The sequence below is a fragment of the Podarcis erhardii genome, assembly GCF_964252035.2.
Source record: "Podarcis erhardii genome assembly, chromosome: 3".
Lineage (NCBI taxonomy): Eukaryota > Metazoa > Chordata > Lepidosauria > Squamata > Lacertidae > Podarcis > Podarcis erhardii.
Genome location: NC_138507.1, coordinates 94,705,530 through 94,724,003, shown reverse-complemented (window position 1 = coordinate 94,724,003; position 18,474 = coordinate 94,705,530). Strand labels below are relative to the sequence as shown.

Genomic DNA, 18,474 nt, shown 5'->3' with positions numbered 1-18,474 from the left:
CAAGATATAAATATACGTGGGGGGAATGCTTCTGAAATAAACAATCTCTGTAAAGCTGCCACTGTATGCAAATGATATGCTAATCAGAGCTGCTGTGATAAGATAATGTCATTGCAAATTGTCTTATTTACACTACAGAACAGAACCATTAAGCAAAATCCAAATAAGAGCTTAGGATGAAAAGTGCAGAAGGCCCTAACTTGAATGAAAATGGCATTTCGATTTCTGCTCTGTCTCTTGATTTAGATTCCAAAGAGTTTACTCTTTACCTCAGCGGTTGGGTGGCTGCTCATTCTCCATCTTCAAACTCTTGACAGAGGTGAGAGAACAGATATGACTGGGAGGGACAGGCAGGTAGACATCGCCAAGCAGAGATTCAGCAGATAGAACGGCTTGTTCTGAACCTGCAAATTCTCTAATTTGGCCCCGAGCATTTGGAAACCACGAGTCAGGTATAAAACAAAGCAGACTCCGAGACAGAAGCGGGGGGGGGGGGGGGCGCTAAGGTCATTTCAAACACAATATATTTCCCTACATGGAAAGCACAGCATGTATGCAAAACAAAATATATGAAGCAATAAGAAAAGTTTTGCTGCATCAGACATAAAGCCCCTCTAGTCCAGCATTCGGGGTGATACCAACGTCATAACAGAATAGACCCATTAAAACCAATGGATTTATCCACTGATTTCAATGTACAGTCGTACCTCGGAGGTCAAACACCTTGCGACTCAAACATTTTGGATTCCGAACGCAGCCAGCATGGAAGTGAGTGTTCCAGTTTGCGAACATTCTTAGGGACCCGAATGTCCAGCGTGGGTTCCGCAGGTTCTGATTGGCTGCAGGAGCTTCCTGCAGCCAATCGGAAGCTGTGCCTTGGTTTCTGAATTTTTTGGAAGTCAAACAGACTTCTGGAATGGATTCCGTTCAACTTCTGAGGTACGACTGTATTTCAAATTGGCTTTCACATTGTGTGCACAGCAGCCAATCAGCTGCCCATGGGAAGATCACAAAGACTTGAGTCATTAGTCCTCTGCTGCTGTTGTTCCCCAGTAAATGTTACTCTAAGGAATGATGACTTTGATCAGGAAGTGGTATACAGGCATTATGATTAGCCGCTATTGATAGCCTTATCCTTCATAAATTTGTCTAACCCCCTTTAATTTAACCAGCTTTCCAAGTTGGTTGTCTTCACATCGTGTGGTACAATCCCCATAGTTTAACCATGCACAATGTGAAGGAGTACTTTAACAGGCTTTGGTGAAATGGAACTGCCTACTGTTGCTTTATTTTATTACTGCCCTGCACAACTACACGAGGCTGAACATTTCAGTCTAGTTAAAAGCTTCCTGGTTGTGCTATATATTTGGAATTCCAGTTGGCATAAACTGATTGTTCCCGAAGTGAAAACAAGGTTTATGGGGGTTTTTTTATAGAAAGGGTTGTGGTAAATCCTGATTAAAGAGCAACTCCAGCTTAAATTTTTACCCTCCAAACAGAATATTGCTTACAGTTGGTGGTAATTTCAGTCTTAAAGTTCCAGGCAAATCCATAACAATGAGATTTTTGTTGGTTTGTCCTGAGCTACTTCTTGAAAATCAGGCCCTATGATGGCCAAAAACACACCTTGTGACAAAGGATTTTTATTTATGCAAAGAGAATCTGTTGTGCTCAGGTTTTGCTATGGTTGGCCAATGTGAGAACAAACTAGATGGGTCTTTGGCTTGCCAGGCTCTTCTGTTCTTAAAGGGGGACTCCAGTAAATGAAAAATTATTACTTTAGTCATTTCTCCTCCTGAGTTATCACATCCTAGTTAGACCTTTCTCTATCAGTTACAGCAGACACAGCCCTCTCTGCTGCTCTGTTATGAAGAAGAATGTATTTGAACTCTGAAAACACAACTGGCACTAAAGTAGCAAGCAATAACATTGACAAAAAATGAGAGTATTGGAAAATAATATCTCTAGGCTGCAAAAGGCATAAAGTAGCATTATGCATGATTGTGACCCTAGGGGGACTATAGTATTGCTAGTCAGCTCATGCTCAAATGCTATTACAGGAAGTCAGCAAGTCTTTCCCGACTCGGTGGTGACACTGAATACATTTATATGGGTTTTAGTTTAAGCTGCTTTCTCCTGCAACCACAAATCCAGGAAGGAATCAATATTGGTATTTCTGAAAAACATTCATTTGGCTCACTCTGAGCAATTCTGATCTGGAATAATGCTAAAATTTTTAGATACCAAGCAAGCATTGAAAACAGCTGAAAGCAATTTTGTTGGTGTTCTGATACAAAATAATAGGAGTACTCCTTTTTGCAGTTCGGATTTGAATGAAAATTGGCATACCTGAAATTTGAAAAGCAGGGAAAGAAAACCTGGTCTAAACTCCGAGAACCATTAACTTCAAAGTTTTAAAACTTTTAGAAACCTGCAGATTTTATTCTTAAAAGCCTTGGGAGTCTTGAATTGAACCACTCCCATGTGTTCTTTAATGTACCATTTTCATGAGTCAGTATAGTATTATGAAACTGCTCCCCAAATCTACAGCTAGTCTTCTGAACTGTAAGAGTCCAGACTCCATAATTTATATATTGGCTGTTGATTAGGTCAACTAACTTAGTGAGAGAGAACTGTTCCTTAAAGAGAAAATACTTCATTAAAATGCTTTCTGGCCATGTAATTGTTGTTTCAAGGGAAAAAGATAGGTATAAAAAGGAGAATTTCTGGAACCGAAGATCCAAGTACTCTTTGTTACAGATAGGTAGCCGTGTTGGTCTGCCATGGTCAAAACAAAATAAAAAAATTCCTTCCAGTAGCACCTTAAAGACCAACTGGGTTAGTTCTAGGTATGAGCTTTCGTGTGCATGCACACTTCTTCAGATACACTGAAACAGAAGTCACCGGACCTTTCTATATAGTGAGAAGGTGGGGAGGGGTATTACTCAGAAGGGTGGTGGGAATGGGTGATTGGCAGATAGCTGCGATGAGCCTGTTGACGACTCTTAACGACCTCAATAGGTCTAACAGGAAAAAGCAAGGGGTGAGAAGGTGAAAAATGGCTTTGTCATGTATAATGAGATAAGAATCCAATGTCTTTGTTCAAACCAGGTCTCTCCATAGTTTTAAGTTTGGTAATAAGTTGCAATTCAGCAGCTTCTCTTTCCAGTCTATTTCTGAAATTCCTTTGTAATAGAACAGCTACTTTGAGATCTTGTATAGAAATAGATCTTGTATACAAGATCTCAAAGTAGCTGTTCTATTACAAAGGAATTTCAGAAATAGACTGGAAAGAGAAGCTGCTGAATTGCAACTTATTACCAAACTTAAAACTATGGAGAGACCTGGTTTGAACAAAGACATTGGATTCTTATCTCATTATACATGACAAAGCCATTTTTCACCTTCTCACCCCTTGCTTTTTCCTGTTAGACCTATTGCAGTCGTTAAGAGTCGTCAACAGGCTCATCGCAGCTATCTGCCAATCACCCATTCCCACCACCCTTCTGAGTAATACCCCTCCCCACCTTCTCACTATATAGAAAGGTCCGGTGACTTCTGTTTCAGTGTATCTGAAGAAGTGTGCATGCACATGAAAGCTCATACCTAGAACTAACCCAGTTGGTCTTTAAGGTGCTACTGGAAGGAATTTTTTTATTTTGTTTTGACCAAGTACTCTTTGGTGAGAGAATCTCAGCAGAGATATAAAATCAAAAAGTATGCAGCAAAGTAAAGCATGGTAAGTTAAAAGTGGTTTACTTACAAATTCCCCAAAGGTCAGATTCATGTGCTTTTCCATACAGCATTCAGAAAATGTTGCACAGGCAGTAACACTTGGCTTAGTTACTGTGATGAAAGTTCCTAAATTATTGGTATACAAACTCAATAGTGGCTTGTGAGAGTCATGTGGTGAAGATGGAGCAACCAGTTTAGCCTCTTCACATGCTGAGTTCATCAAGTAGACTGAGGGGGAACAAAGACTTGACTGCCTAGTCCCTCCCAAGGTGAGCTAAGCTTAGCAGGGCAGCTTACTCTATGGTCTTAACCATTTCATGCATTAATTACACTTAAGCAGGCTGGTTATGTCTGGCTGGTTACACCACAGTAATATGCATATTACATTAGACCACCAGTCAACTACAGAACACAAGTTGGCGAATGGAGGAAATCCCCATTCCAGTTACTACTAGTCTGCATGGTTTTAAATAGCCACAGAAACCTAAGATCCCTGCACCAGGTGTGTATCTTCAGCTTGGTAGGTAGCTATCATCCTTCTAATAGTCTTAGATACCACATTTGGAAGCAATCAATATAGAAGCAAGTCCTTATTAGGTCAAGACCTTTAAAGGACTTTGGAATTTTTCTTAGACTAACAAGAGCTACCTTAACTCTTGAAATGATCTAGTCTTATTTCACATGCTTCACAATTTCTGATCCTTTGGCACTTTCCCAATAATTTCACAAGTTTCTCTCTACAGTCTTGAGGACTAGAAATAGGATTCTCAGGATGCTAACAAGATTTTCAAAGGTACATCATTAGAACTGGGCATAGTAATACTTCTTGCTTATATAGCACTGTAAAAGTGATCTTCCAAGCTGCCCCACGACTTAGTATGAAAACAATGTAAGGTAGCTCATTATCTTGATAAGGAAGAATGCAGCTGAGGACGACTTGCTTTACTTTAGGTCACCTAGAGTGCTTCTAGGCAACACCAACAATAAAAGTTTGATACTTTTATTATTTTCCTATAATTGTGCCTTACAGTTCCCAGATGAAGGACACAGTGGTTGTTTTCTCTACTCCTACCTCTACCAGCAGGCAATCCTGCTTCATCCTGCCCCCTCTCCCCTTGAAAAGCATATGGGATACAAAATAGGGTGGTGAATTTGTGATAACTGCTTGTTACCCTCTCTGGGCTCAGCAGCCCTCATCCTTTCCTAGTGCTCACCGTGTGGTGGCACTGATGGGATTCCCTCTGTAGCAAGTTGAGCCCTGCCTTAAAATGCAGTATGTGGATCTCAGTGCCAAAGAAACTCTTGGTTCACAGATGTGAAAGGCTGGACAAATAGATCAGACCTAACTCAAATAATAAATTTAAAACCTTCTGGTACCAAGTTTACACAGAAACCCCTTCTATCCCACATGCACAGAAAATTTCCTGTGCAGAGAATTGTGTGCATTGTGCATGTATTTTCCTATCTAGGTTCTTGCATACTGTATTTCAAAGGAAGTCCTGGCTGGCAGCATGTTCTCACATGGTATGGTGTGGCTCTATTTTTATGCACACAATTTCCTACACAGAAGCAATAAGTGTACCAGCTAATTATCAATGTGCTTGTAATTCTTACACTTAAAAACATTTCCATGTGGGAATTAACACACTTCATAGACAGTGTCAATTGCTCACATTGGGATTCACTTTGGTTTCCAGAGTTTGTGTGTCTGATCAGCACCAGCATACACTCAAAGTATTCTGTTCTGTAGGGGATGTCTTTTTAAAAATGTTTGCTACTAGATTTGCCATTCTGTCTGTATGAATGCCCCAAGTATTTGGACATTAACGGGGAATTCTGTGGAATTTACTCCCAGATAAATATTATGACTGGGTAGTAGAATTTTGCCTCGAGTGCACATACATGTTAAATGCACATACATAAACACTAAGCTATTAAGTAGCCACATCCTGCCCTTTCAAATGCTGCAGGCAGCTGATGAGATTTCAGTCTGAACTTTGTATATTTTGCTAGTAGCCAAAAGCAAAACAAACACGCAAAAACCAGACACGTTCTCTTTGCTTGCAAATCAATGCTGGGCAGGTTGTGCAGAGTAAACAGCAATCTATCAGAGCACCACTCGTGTAAAACACCTGGCCAAACGCAAAACAGAGCGACTGGAAAGGGACTCAGGCAGGGGTTCTTGGGGTGCAGATACGGATCTTACAACAAGCGCGTCCCCATTTCCACCCGTGAGGAGCTGGAGGAGGGCGCCCCTCAACACACGCGCGAGTCTCGCGCTGATCCTTTTCTTTTCTTTTCCTTAGACGGAAACTCTTTCCCCGGAGGAATTTCGTAGCGTGTGAAGCTGCCCTGGGTGCGTGAGGAGGAGGAGCAACCACAACCCCCGGCAAGGCGGGAGGGGGGGACTTGGGCGCCGTCGGCGTCAATGAATGAAGGCGAGAGCGTCTCCGCAGGGCGGGATGAGGCGCCCCTAGTGTTTCCTCGGCGCTGCAAGCGGCCGGCTCCGGCTGCTCCGTCCCCATCGCAATCCCAGCCGCGTCCCCTCCTCTTCTCCGGCCTGTGACCGAGCCGGGCCCAGCTCAGGGAGGAGGAGGAGGAGGAGGAGAAAAACAGGGAGCAGGAGGAGGAGCAGCAGCCGCCGCCGCCGCCGGATGCGGCGAGGAAACAGCTCCGGCTCCCCTACGCAGCGCTGCCGGCCACTCACCTGAGCGCGCCGCGGCGGGAGGAGGAGGAGGAGGAGGAGGAGGAGCCGGCCAGGCTGCCGCTGCCGCCGCGGTAATCCCGGCCCAGGGGGCGGCGGCGGGCGACCCAGAAGCCATGGCAAGGGCTCCGGGAGCCTAGAGGCGGGCCGCCTCAGCCTCGCTCCGAGGAGCCGCGCCGCAGAGGCCTGCGAGTCCAGGGCGGGCGGCGGCGGCGGCGGGCTCGGCCATTCCCCGCTTGGCCCGGGCCGGCTCTGCAGCAGCGCCTCTCCCGCGCAAGATGTCCACCCGCACGCCGCTGCCCACCGTCAACGAGCGGGACACCGAGAACGTGAGTGCCTTGAGAGCCCTTCGACTCTGCCAGCCGGCGCGGGGCTCGCTCAGGCCGGAGTCGCCCTTCTTGGCCTCGGCCGGGCGGGGTTTTTTTTGGGGGGGGGGTTGAGAGGGAGAGCGGGAGGGGGCTTGGCGGCCACGGCTTCCCCGTCTCGCGTGGGTGAGGGACCCCCTTGAGCTCTCTTTTTCCTTTCTTCCCGCCTTGCTGGGGGCAGCCCCTTTCCTCTCGCCTCCCTTGCCCAGCCAGGCCTCCGCCGGGTGGCCCCTGGCGCGCCTTTGCCTGCACTGCAGCCACGCCTCAGTGGGATGCGCGCTCTCCTCCCCATGCCACACCCGGGGGCTGCTTTCTCCTCCTCCTCCTCCTGCTTTTCCCTTCCTTCTTTTATGCAAGGCACCCCCAAGCCAGCCCAGGCAAAGTGTCTTCTTTGCGTGTCTAGTTTGCAGCCAGCCTGTCTCTTTTTTCCACACAGAGCTCTATCTGTGCTTTCAGGTAAACTTTCCACATGGCTTCCCTCCCCATAGGGCCGGCCTCCCCTCCCTGACTGTACTCTCTTCTTCTTCTGCCTGCCCTGCCTATTGCCAGGCTTGCATCCTTCCCTGGGCCCGGCCGGCCGGTGACCTCCAAAAGCCAGGCTGCTCTGTCAATCCATCACTCGGGGCAAGCGCAGGATCTGCCTTCACTTCCGCCTGCCCCTCGCCCCTGCTGGTGATGTCTGTGCACGAAAGCTTCTTCTGAACTTTGCTCCTTTTGTTCTTGGGGAAAGCTCTGGTCTTTCTCCCTTAGATCCTTCTTTTTTTATTTTATTTTTGGTGGTGGTGTCCTAGTGGGGTGACGGAGGCTTAAGATAGCAACCAGAGAAATTATAAAGCAGGGTGATTCTCTTCCAAGGGAAGGTTGTTATAGGAACAGTACAGAAGAGGAAAATGAGAACGGAAAGCTTTGTAATGACCAGGGTTCAGTGCATGCAAGTGCCTTCAATTGCTCTCTATTTTGTAAATACAAGCATAACCCAGGATGAAAGATGTTGGGGCTTTGGGGTAGCGAAAACATGTCTGGAATGCCTATTTCACATGGTTAGTAGCAAAGGGAGACAGAAGGTTTAGACTCTGTAAAATCTGGCTTTATGTCTGCACGTGCTATTTCTGGTAGGCATGATTAATGGGAAGTGAACTGTGTGTGGGAGGGAAAAGACATATTTGTAGTGAAGTAATCTAACGGCCTGAATTGAAGCAGACTTTACTATGTTAATGTGAAATGGGATACAGTGTGAACAAGACCACTGACTTTGCTGGCACTGTTGACAATGTTCACTTTTCTAAGCAAGCAGTGTTTATCCTTTCCTGGGGACACTGTGTCTGTGTCCTAGGCACTATTCACATACTCTGGTTTGGAGAGTTGGATTTAAGGTGAAAGTGTGTGACAATGTGAGGAAGGAGACAAAAGGCAGATTATGAAAATCGCGGCTTCTGTGGATTGTGCAATTTCAGAGTTCCATGGTGCTATAATAAGAAATGCTGTCCAAAGAAACTGCATTGAAACATATTATAAATCTGATTATCGTATCAATTCATGGCATTTTTAAATGTAAGCTAAAAAGTGTACATTTTAGTATAGTGTAAATACATCACACACCTCCAATAATTCTCTCCCTATTAAGTTCTTATAGAAGAGATGTTTGAAAGATTTTTATAGGATACAGAGCTAACAATATGTCTTTATTTCCCCCTTGTAATTAGTGTGGGAAAGTTATTGGTGCAGGAGAGACATTCACCCCAGTAAAATGTGACCTTAAATGGGCTTTTTGAAATATCTTCTTTAATGACGCTGGAATGTTTAGTAATGCTATCAATTTGTTTGAAGAGTGTTAAGAGGCTCTCTAATTAATGATCTTTTTATAGCTTCTTTTAAAAAAAATCTTTGCCTAACATTCCTGTGAGGTGAAACTTTATTGGAATGTATAATGTTTAGGACTGTTTTTTAGGGAAAAGTTCATTGGGAAGATATCCCCCCCCCCACCATCTTTTAAAATTCTTTTCTAAACTCTGCAATGATCCATTGGGATTTAGGCCTTGGATGAATTTTTAAGGGAGTAAAAATGTGCTGTAGTTGCCAAGTTGCAACCAGGAAATATTGTTCTCCCTCCTGTTATGCCTTTTGGAACAAACGGGTCTGAAATTGCCCCACAGAAGGCGGATCTGTTAAGGAAACAGGCATAATCACTTGGTTGTGACTTGACAATCCTTGGGTGAGTTGAATTTGTTTTGCTTTATTATTTTGCTACTCCAGCTATTCATTTTTACAGTAGATAAATATGAAGGCATAGAGTCACTCAATTTATGCAATTCCCTTATCACACTGGATATAGAGCGGATTATAGGTCTATAGTGAGAAAGAGTGTGATTGTCTTACCCACTGCGCCCACCTTTTCTTATATTCACAGAGTGAGTCAGCAGGTGGTAGAATTACTGAATAGGCCAAGCAGTTGTTCCTAAAGTACATTTTCTCTTCATTTTTACTTTTTGTCTCTTTCACCTTGGCATTCTTTTTGAGTATTACTTTTCGTTTGTGCTAGATCTTTTTGCTGATGGGTTTTGGGATATATAAGAGCAAACCAAATTGTGTGCTGGAAGAGAATATTTCCATATGCCTGTACTCACTGCAGTTTCTTCTGCAAGGAAGAATGAAGGACCATTGTTTCTCTAGCCACAATGCTCTTAAATGCAACCCCTTCCAGAGGCAAAAATCTCTGTAAGTTCTAAAGAGGTGCTGTTTGTATTTAGGCGGAACATAATATTTCGGATTTTCAATCAAGCCTGTAATTGGAATAGGTTTTTTGCTCTGACACAGCATGTTTTGACATAATGTACTTGAGAAATTGAATTTTATTGCTTCAAAGTTTGAGCTGATAGTTTACATGCACAACAGTACTTTACAGTAACATCAGGTTTTGTTTGTTTGTTTTGGTAAAGCAAATAAAAGCACAGAGATGTTTAGGCTTGTTCAAGTGAGTTTTCTTTGGAGTCCTATAGCCAATTTAAAATGGGTTTCTTGAGTAGTTATACTTAACTGCATTATGGTAACTTTCAGGAACTATAAATAAAGAACCAGGCCTTGTGGAGAGGATATTGAAAAGAAGGGAAAGTAGTTGGTATCCTAGGTTGCCTTAGGGAAAAAATATTGGGGAAGCAAAATAGTATTTGAGGATCACAAATAAGGATACGATTTGGGAAAAGTTCTTACAACATATATGTACCAGCAGTACCAGAAGTCGCAATTTGTAGGCATTGAAGTAGTATTTGATTAGTGACCTAAAGCTAAGGTCTGGCTTTTGTGCCAAATGAATGTTCTACAGCTGTTATTATAAAACTACTTCCACAGACCGGGCCTGCTCTTAAGCTACTGGAGCTATGTGGCAGGAAATCACATTGGATGAACTATTAATGTGTTTCTTGCAGCAGTGCTGCCTACCTCCAGGTAAAGCAATAGCGGTATAGGGAACAATCACTTTGCAATCCATCTCATGTAATTTCCTGAATACAGACATGACTGGAACAGTACAGATGGAGCCACAGGGAAGCAGCTGCCTCACTGTTTTGGTAATGTTAGAATGAGCCCTAGCAGATACACTTCTGGATTTTTTTGAAATAAGTTTTTTCCAGGCTTCAGAGCAACCAAGACAGATAGATGTATGGATTATTATCAAGGGCACCCTTATGGGCAAAGGTTGGCATTCTGATATGTTATAGAACAGACAGTGGCATTTGATGGTGAATATCTTCTCTAGTGATGTTTGCAATCTTGATTTAATTGATTCTTCTTCTTCTCTAATTAACTCAGGATAACTGTGCTAGTTTACCCAACTGTCGTTCCATGATAACCAAAGTGGCAAGTACTGGCAAGGCAAAGTGGTTGAAGATGTTTAATGAACTGGAGATTTGGGCAAGGAATAATAACCACTAGAAATAGTGGCTGTTTATGCCAGTGATTAAAATGATTAACTATGTCAGATGACATGGTTGGGGCTAAATAGGTTTGAATGTGTTCTGGGTTCTCTCATTGGAGGTACAGGTATGATGGGGGATAAGCACTGTGATGTGTCATGCATGAGACACGCACAGAAAAAGGCAGCTTCAGAAAGGGCTGGAGGAAGGCAGTGGCACAATTCCTGGTCACATTGCACTGAGTTTGTGTCCCATTGGAATGAACCACTGAATTGTTTTAAGTGGGATAGCTCAGTCAGTAGAGCATGAGACTTACTCTTGGGGTCGTGGCTTCAATCCCCATGTTGGGCAAAAAGATTCCTACATTGCAGGGGGTTGGACTAGATGCCCCTTGTGGTCCCTTCCAATTCTGTGATTCTCCAGAGTACTACATTAGGGCAGTGGAATCACTATACAAAAGGAGTTGCTTTGCCCCAGCTGGTGCAGAAAGGAGTTTGCTCCAAGACAGCTGTAAAGATCAGAAATGTCATAAACGATGGGCAGGGAAGTATTAAAGCAGAAGTGGGCCCTTTTTTTCCTTTCAAACCTGTTATACACAGTTTTATGCCAAATTTTCTGAATTTCTCCAAAATGTGGAATAGAACATTACTCCTCTAGAAACTCCTTTGTCATATTTTGTTAAATTGTTTCATGGCCAGGAGACAGTACATGTAATTTATATATAGCATGTAAATTTTGATTTAAAGTCTTACTGTAAGCAAGGTTAACTGTCAGGGACTAGCAGGGCTCTGAAGAGTGTGGGGCAGAGGCAGAGGACCAGGGGAGTGACTCAGGAGAGGGGACCAGCAATTTATGGGGTTTGACACTGCCTGCAAGGCAGGAGCCAGAGCAGGGGGAGGAGGAAGAGTCAGGGTAGTCCAAGACAGAGGAAGGCACACAGGATATGGTAGAAGAGGCTGCTCAGATGACAGATGGGTCTCCTAAAACCCCTCTGCCTCCTAAAACCAAGAGGAACTTGAAGCAGGAAGAAAAACTACAACTTCTGTGCAGGAGAAGTCTCAGACTGTTGGTGCGCAACCCGTCAGAGGAAGGTGTATAACCAGGCCAGGCGGAGGGGGCCTTGCTTTTGCTGCGGGGGGCAGTCGCCTAGTGGCTAGAGCAGGCATAGGCAAACTCGGTCCTCCAGATGTTTTGGCGCTACAACTCCCATTATCCCTAGCTAATAAGACCAGTGGTCAGGGATGATGGGAGTTGTAGTCCCAAAACATCTGGAGGGCTGAGTTTGCCTATGCCTGGGCTAGAGGCACGTGTGTGCGTGTGCATCTGGAGCGCTGCAGGAGTTGCTATAAGTGCTTCTTTTGTAACTTAAGACTTGACAATCAGACACATGCTTTCCTTAGCTGGGGTGGGCCAGGACATTGACATATTACTATAAGCAAGAGCAAGAGCATCTTAAGTCTTTGGATCTTCAGTTTAACTTAATATCCTAGTATAGAGACAAACAACTTTATTTCATGGTAGCTTTAAAAAAACTCATAATTTTTCTGCTATAGACATGATGTACGTGGGAACAGTTTAGACTGAAAAACAGATCTGCGCGTCTCAAGAATGGCATCATATAAGACAGTTGGTAAAGGAGTTAGCTGTCAAAACCAGGTAGGGATAGTAAACAAATCTCTTTTTTGAGGAAAGCACAAAGGTTTAATAATGCCTTTGGTTAAAATGTAGAATAAAAGTTGGATGGCTATACTTATAAAGTTAATAATATCTAGCTTTGCTCCTGTGTAAGAAAGAATGGATCAGATATGAAGAGAGAAGTTGTGGGAGACAATTCTTGCTAAATATTTTCTTTCACTGCCTTGAGGAACATACGGCCTAGATTTTAAGCATTCCAGGTTCAAAGTAGAATTGCTGTTTGCCAATAGATATAGAGTAGCTTGGTGATGGGTGATAGCATGTCTTTTTCCTGGATAGCCAAATGAATTGATCCAGACTAAATTTCTCTGAAACAACTGCTAGTTGGCTTGGGGCCAGGAATCCTTCTCTTTTCTGCAGTGAATAACTTGTTTTTACACAATAAAATACTTGTGATAAGAGCTCATCTGAATAAAGCTTATGATTGTTGGGAAACCTCATCTGGTAAAGTTTTTTGTCTTGAAATTTTGAGTTTGAGTGAAGACTAAGAGTAATCTCATATAATTTCTGTGCTACCTTTTATTCCTCATTTAATTCAGGGAACTCCAGATTTGAAGAAATATCTGACAGTGAGTTCAGTTGTGTGAGGCAATCTATACAACTGGACATCTGTGTTGGGTATTGAGGTCACTTTGTGATGGATACAACATTTGGTGTTGGCATCTGTCTGTCTCTGGAGACAATAGATGAGTATGCCTTTGCAGGTGAAGTCAAACCGCTGGAAGGTTACAGCGCTTGCTGTGGCTGTAGAGACCACAGAGATACATGTTTAGTTGCAGCTGGGGCAGATGCACCATGGCATTTTCTTCTCTCTGTGCTCCTCCCAGCAATCATTCCTCCTCTGGCCACTGCTATGGATGCATGACCTGACTGGCTGTCTCCAGGCACCACAATTGTCTTCAAGAGATTCCCACATGGCTGGGTTGGCGTTGCCAGCCTTCATGTCACGATTGCAGGTATCTTTGTAACACAAAGAGTTGGTCTGCCAGTGGGCTTAGTTCCTGAAGCCAGCTCCCTGTAAAGCACATCTTTGGAGATTCTGCCAGCTTTCATTCTGTGGCCATGACCAAGCCAGCATAGATGTCACTGAGACAGGAGTGCAGACATGCTGAGACTGTGGGCTTGGGAGAGCACACCTTTGTTTGAGACTCTGTCCTGCCATGTGATGCCCAAAGTCTTCCTGAGGCAGCACATGTGGAAGGCATTGAGGCGTCGCTTCTGTCGGTTGTAAGTTGTCCACAACTCACTTCCACAGATGGTGTACTCAGCATGCAAGCCTGGTAGACCTTCTTCTTGATACTGGATGTTAGCATCACATTCTCCCATACCCTTCTGGAGCAACATTGAGAAATACATATATAGTTTGTTGCAGATGAGATGGGGGGGAAGGTTTCATTTGAAGACTGAACTTTAACCATATCATTGTAGCCCATTCTCACACATATTTTGTGTGACTACATTGGATCCTTTGAATGTAAAAAGTTCACCTGAGAATGGGAGATACTGTGGCATTTTTGTTAACACTTCTACAGTGATGGATGGCTTCGGGATATGTTAAGTTAAAAATATTAGTGTGTAATGAGGTTTCTCATTTTTATTTGAACTCATTTCCCCCCTCATGAGATTAGCTGCTATTTTGCTGGAAAGAAATGAAAATGCTTTAAAATGCAATAAACATACCTTCTGGAAGTAAGCATTCCTTCTTTAATTTGTCTTCTGACATAACTGAGGTTTGGGAAGGTATTTGCCAATCCTGTATTTATCTGACAAATTACATACAATTTCAACTGCTAATGGTTTCAGCTCTCTACTTACTTGAGTGTGCCATTTATCTAAACATATATGCATTTCATTATCTGAGTGATGCTGAATTAGGCTGTCAAGACATACTGGACACTGATATCCTCAAAGGCATATGGAAGAGTTTCTGTGTTGCGGAAAATATTTATCATAAAAACTCATGCTGGCCTTTAAAAATAGCTTTCATGGTGCCTTACAAAATTTTAGAAAGAAATAAAATACAAGAAATGGGAAGGAACACCATCATAAAACAAAATATAAAATCTTAGGAGGATAAAATGGTATTTGCCTGGCAATGGGTAGATAGTATCATGGGTGCCAGGCAAGCTTCTAGTTCCAAAAATGGAGTGTCATAGCCAAAAATCCATCCCAAATTGCCACATGCCTCAGCTCAGATAGCAGCATACCCAGAGGACAACTTTGGCAGCTGGTCTCAGTAAATGAGCCAAAGGTAGTGATAGGCATTCCAAAGGTAGTGATAGGCATTCCAGGTTGTGGCAGAAATGGTCCTAAGTGCTCAAGGTGGAAGAGAAGAAGAATGGAACTGTCTGCTCAAGATACATGCTTGTGTAAAGTCAATATTTGCTGTGGCCTATGGAAAGGAGGGACCAGGAGAAATAGTGCTGTTGGTTCTTTGCCTATAACTTACACTTGTTTATGGCCGTGCAGAAGGTTTTGTTTAAATCAGTTAATACAGAATCCAGTAGTCCAGTCAGAGCCTATAATTGCTGGCCTTCTCCCCTTGGTTTTTGTGCACTTCCAGTTTCCTCATCTGTGTTGCACTGACATAACTCTTCTCTGTTGTGCTATATTTCTGGGCATCCAGCCTCTACTATATTCAGTGGTGAAGTTTCTGTGCTCTGCGTGGATGCCCATATTGTATGTTATACGGGTCCTACAAATGTATTCATATTTCTTCTTTTGTTTTTATAAAACTTTGGTGGGTGGGGAGTTCAAATTCTGAAAAGCTTTAAATAAGAGCTCAGAATAAATAATTCAAATGGAACATTAAATGAAAAATTCATTTCAGAATGTGCTTTTTCTTGTTGGGTCTTGAATTTCCTTGGTACAACATGAGAGCAACTCTTTATACAGCACACACACACAAAAACAGATAGACAGCACTTTAATACTTGTCTTATGCTTAGCGTAATCATATTGATTTCCTGATTTCATTCCTTGGGGTATCAGTATTGATTATACATTTGTTAAATAAAATAAACTAGTGTATGCTGTTTGTTTTTAGCTGCATCTAAGCAACCTACCTCTGCATCAAGAATTGATGTAACTTTGTGTCTAAGAGTTTGAGATGAAATCTTGCTAGATGACTTTTAGCAAGTCTATTATTTTTGTATCAGCTTCCTATCTGCAATATGTAGGAATATTACTGCTGGCTTGTCTTACAGAAATATGTTGTAAAGAACTCTCAGTCCTGAGCTACATGCCATGGGGGTGTATGGGAACTACCAAATGACATCCCTCTTCTCTCAATGTATAGTATGGGGTGTGTTTGTGTTTGTAGAAATATGACAGTGACATCATGTTAGTGTTTTACAGGTCTGCTTAATTGGCTGCCACTTGTAGGGGCAGGGAAAACATGAATGTGATGTCATCTCACACTTTTTCCATCTGCACATTATGGGGGAAACATGAATCCATTCTCTTTAAGACATTTATGTACAAGCACCAAACCAGGAGATTCCTGAAATCCCCCCCCCCCCCAAAATCTGCAGTGAAACAGGGTTGTCTCTTGTTATCTTCATGCTTTCTGGTTGGAAGTACCAGGTAATGGTTGAACTGTGAAGCTGGATTATATCTTCTGTAATTCAACAGATATTACTAGGATATTTTGAGTATCCTTTTCTCATGTTAAATCTACTTCATTAAGAGCAGATAGAGCCTTCTGTAGTGAGATATTTCTGATGATGAAATGCATAGATTGCTGTAACATGAATGTGTAGCTGCAGAGCAGCATTTTTTTGTCCATTGGGAGATAAGACTGCTTCCTTCGTATTGCCCTCCTGCAATGTCTTTTTATTGTTTATATGTAGGAGGGGTGAATGTAATTTCAGAATTTACAATCTTTCCAGGCACAATAACTGCCTGAAGATCATTTCTGATAAGGCTGGAAAATTAAGAAATCATTTTATAAAATTGGCTTTTTTCATGGTTTATGAACAAAGCAGTATTGAAGTGTTGGAAGTGAAACAAAATGGTTTTGCATTGTGCATTAGAATATGTTTGAACGATTGCTACTATTCTGTAGGTATGAGGCAGGCTATATTGCTATCATCTGCATAGGAAGTTGGTTAGGAATATTGGGATTTAAAAATATGCCTGGAAATAGGCTCAGTGAGAGAGTAGGAAATAAATTGCTTTGTTGTGTTAGTTTTGGTACATGATGAGTACACAACCACAACTACTTTGAAGTTGCATGCTGATGAATGCTGGAGTTGCAAACAACCTTAACTAGAAGAAAGCTGGGTTGTTGCTGTACCAGGCTGTCTTCTTATCTGACTTTTTCTGCCTCAAGGATGACTCGCTCTATAAGGGAGAAGGAACTTGGGAAACTTGGCATGTGGCCTGAGATGGCAGTGGTCCTTCACAGTTAACAGCCACCAGAGCACTATGCTGTGTTTCCCAGATATTCAACGCAGTGGGGAGTTTGGGTTTGCGACTTTCTCCCACTTCTTCTCTTGGCATCTGAAGGCAGCCCTGTTTAGGGAAGTTTTATTCTGTTTTTAATGTTCTGTTGAAAGCCAAACAGAGTGGCTGGGGAAACTAAGACAGGGTAGAAATAATATTAATTATTAATTATCAATAATTTATTATTTTATTGATTGGCCGGGAACCACAGAAGGATGCTCTATTAACTGGAATTAGTCTGTAAGGCAGACATTGGTCATGTTCATCTGTGGCTTAGGTCCAAGCTATCTGAAAGACCATATTCCTTCATATAAACCAGCTTCAGTTCTGAGATTCAGGAGAGGCCCTTCTCTCAGTCCTGCCATTCTCACAAACATGCTTTGTAAGGGCACGGGAGAGTTGTATTGGCTGGGCATAATTATATGAAAATCGAATGTGTGAGAATTTTCTGTATGTATATTCATAAATCTACAATGATAACTATTGCTTTGGAATTTATTTTTTATTATGAAGAAAAGTCTCTCTGTTCCTTTGATGTGTGGTGTAGAGAAGCAGTAGCTGACTGTAAAACAAGTTCACATTGCTAATGAATCAAATAACTTTCCTCCCTCCTTTCAAGTGTTATCATTCTGCAGCTTCTATAAAACTGTGTTTTGACCCAGATGCTATGATTTATTGGGCTTTCCTTTTCTTAAATTTAACTAGTCCTGGACTGATGTCTCTTTATGAAAGACTGGAAAGAGGAGGTGAACCAGGTTGCAGAGAATTCTGGCTGGAGTATAGGGTTGCTATCCTACCTACAAACTTCCCTTACTCCTGGATTGCAGCTAAGGATATCTACTACTATACCCATGGCATTGGTGTTGGCTCAAAATTCCTAATAGGAACTGGTCAGCAAAAACCGGGAAAACCACATATCAGCCACCCTCAGACATAAAGTTGAAAAAAGTACACGGGGAAGACAAGTAGAGCAAAAGAGTGCTTGCTCTGGCAGCGCATGTACTGAAAGTGGAACGATACAGAGATTAACACAATTGTTGTTGTTCAGTCGTTTAGTCGTGTCCGACTCTTCGTGACCCCATGGACCAGAGCACACCAGGCACTCCTGTCTTCCACTGCCTCCCACAGTTTGGTCAAACTCATGCTGGTAGCTTCCAGAACACTGTCCAACCATCTCATCCTCTGTCGTCCCCTTCTCCTTGTGCCCTCCATCTTTCCCAACATCAGGGTCTTTCCCAGGGAGTCTTCTCTTCTCATGAGGTGGCCAAAGTATTGGAGGCTCAGCTTCAGGCTCTGTCCTTCCAGTGAGCACTCAGGGCTGATTTCCTTCAGAATGGATAGGTTTGATCTTCTTGCAGTCCATGGGACTCTCAAGAGTCTCCTCCAGCACCATAATTCAAAAGCATCAATTCTTTGGCGATCAGCCCTCTTTATGGTCCAGCTCTCACTTCCACACATCACTGCTGGGAAAACCAGTTAGCACATTAGCACAATTAGAGCAGCAGAAACCCACCTATGGAGGAAGGAGTCTGCATGATGTTGGACTCTTGATTCCCATCAACCCTTAGCCAGAATAGCTAGTGGTCAGACATGATGGCAGTTGTAATCCAACAACATCCAG

The 18,474-nt window shown here is 42.8% G+C and overlaps 1 protein-coding gene across 5 annotated transcripts in view; it reads left to right on the top strand.

Moving 5' to 3' along the window:
* The first annotated feature begins 6,086 nt into the window (after positions 1-6,086).
* MARK1 (microtubule affinity regulating kinase 1) overlaps positions 6,087-18,474 on the top strand; it is a 72,531-nt gene continuing 60,143 nt past the window's right edge. For 2 of the 5 annotated variants that reach the window (XM_081857792.1, XM_081857790.1), the window contains exon 1: positions 6,147-6,768. In XM_081857792.1, coding sequence (XP_081713918.1) covers positions 6,718-6,768 — 51 coding nt within the window. In that variant the 5' untranslated portion in view covers positions 6,147-6,717. Of the gene's footprint in view, positions 6,769-18,474 lie in introns of all 5 variants that reach the window. The other 3 variants (XM_081857794.1, XM_081857791.1, XR_014155491.1) reach the window with 2 other exon arrangements.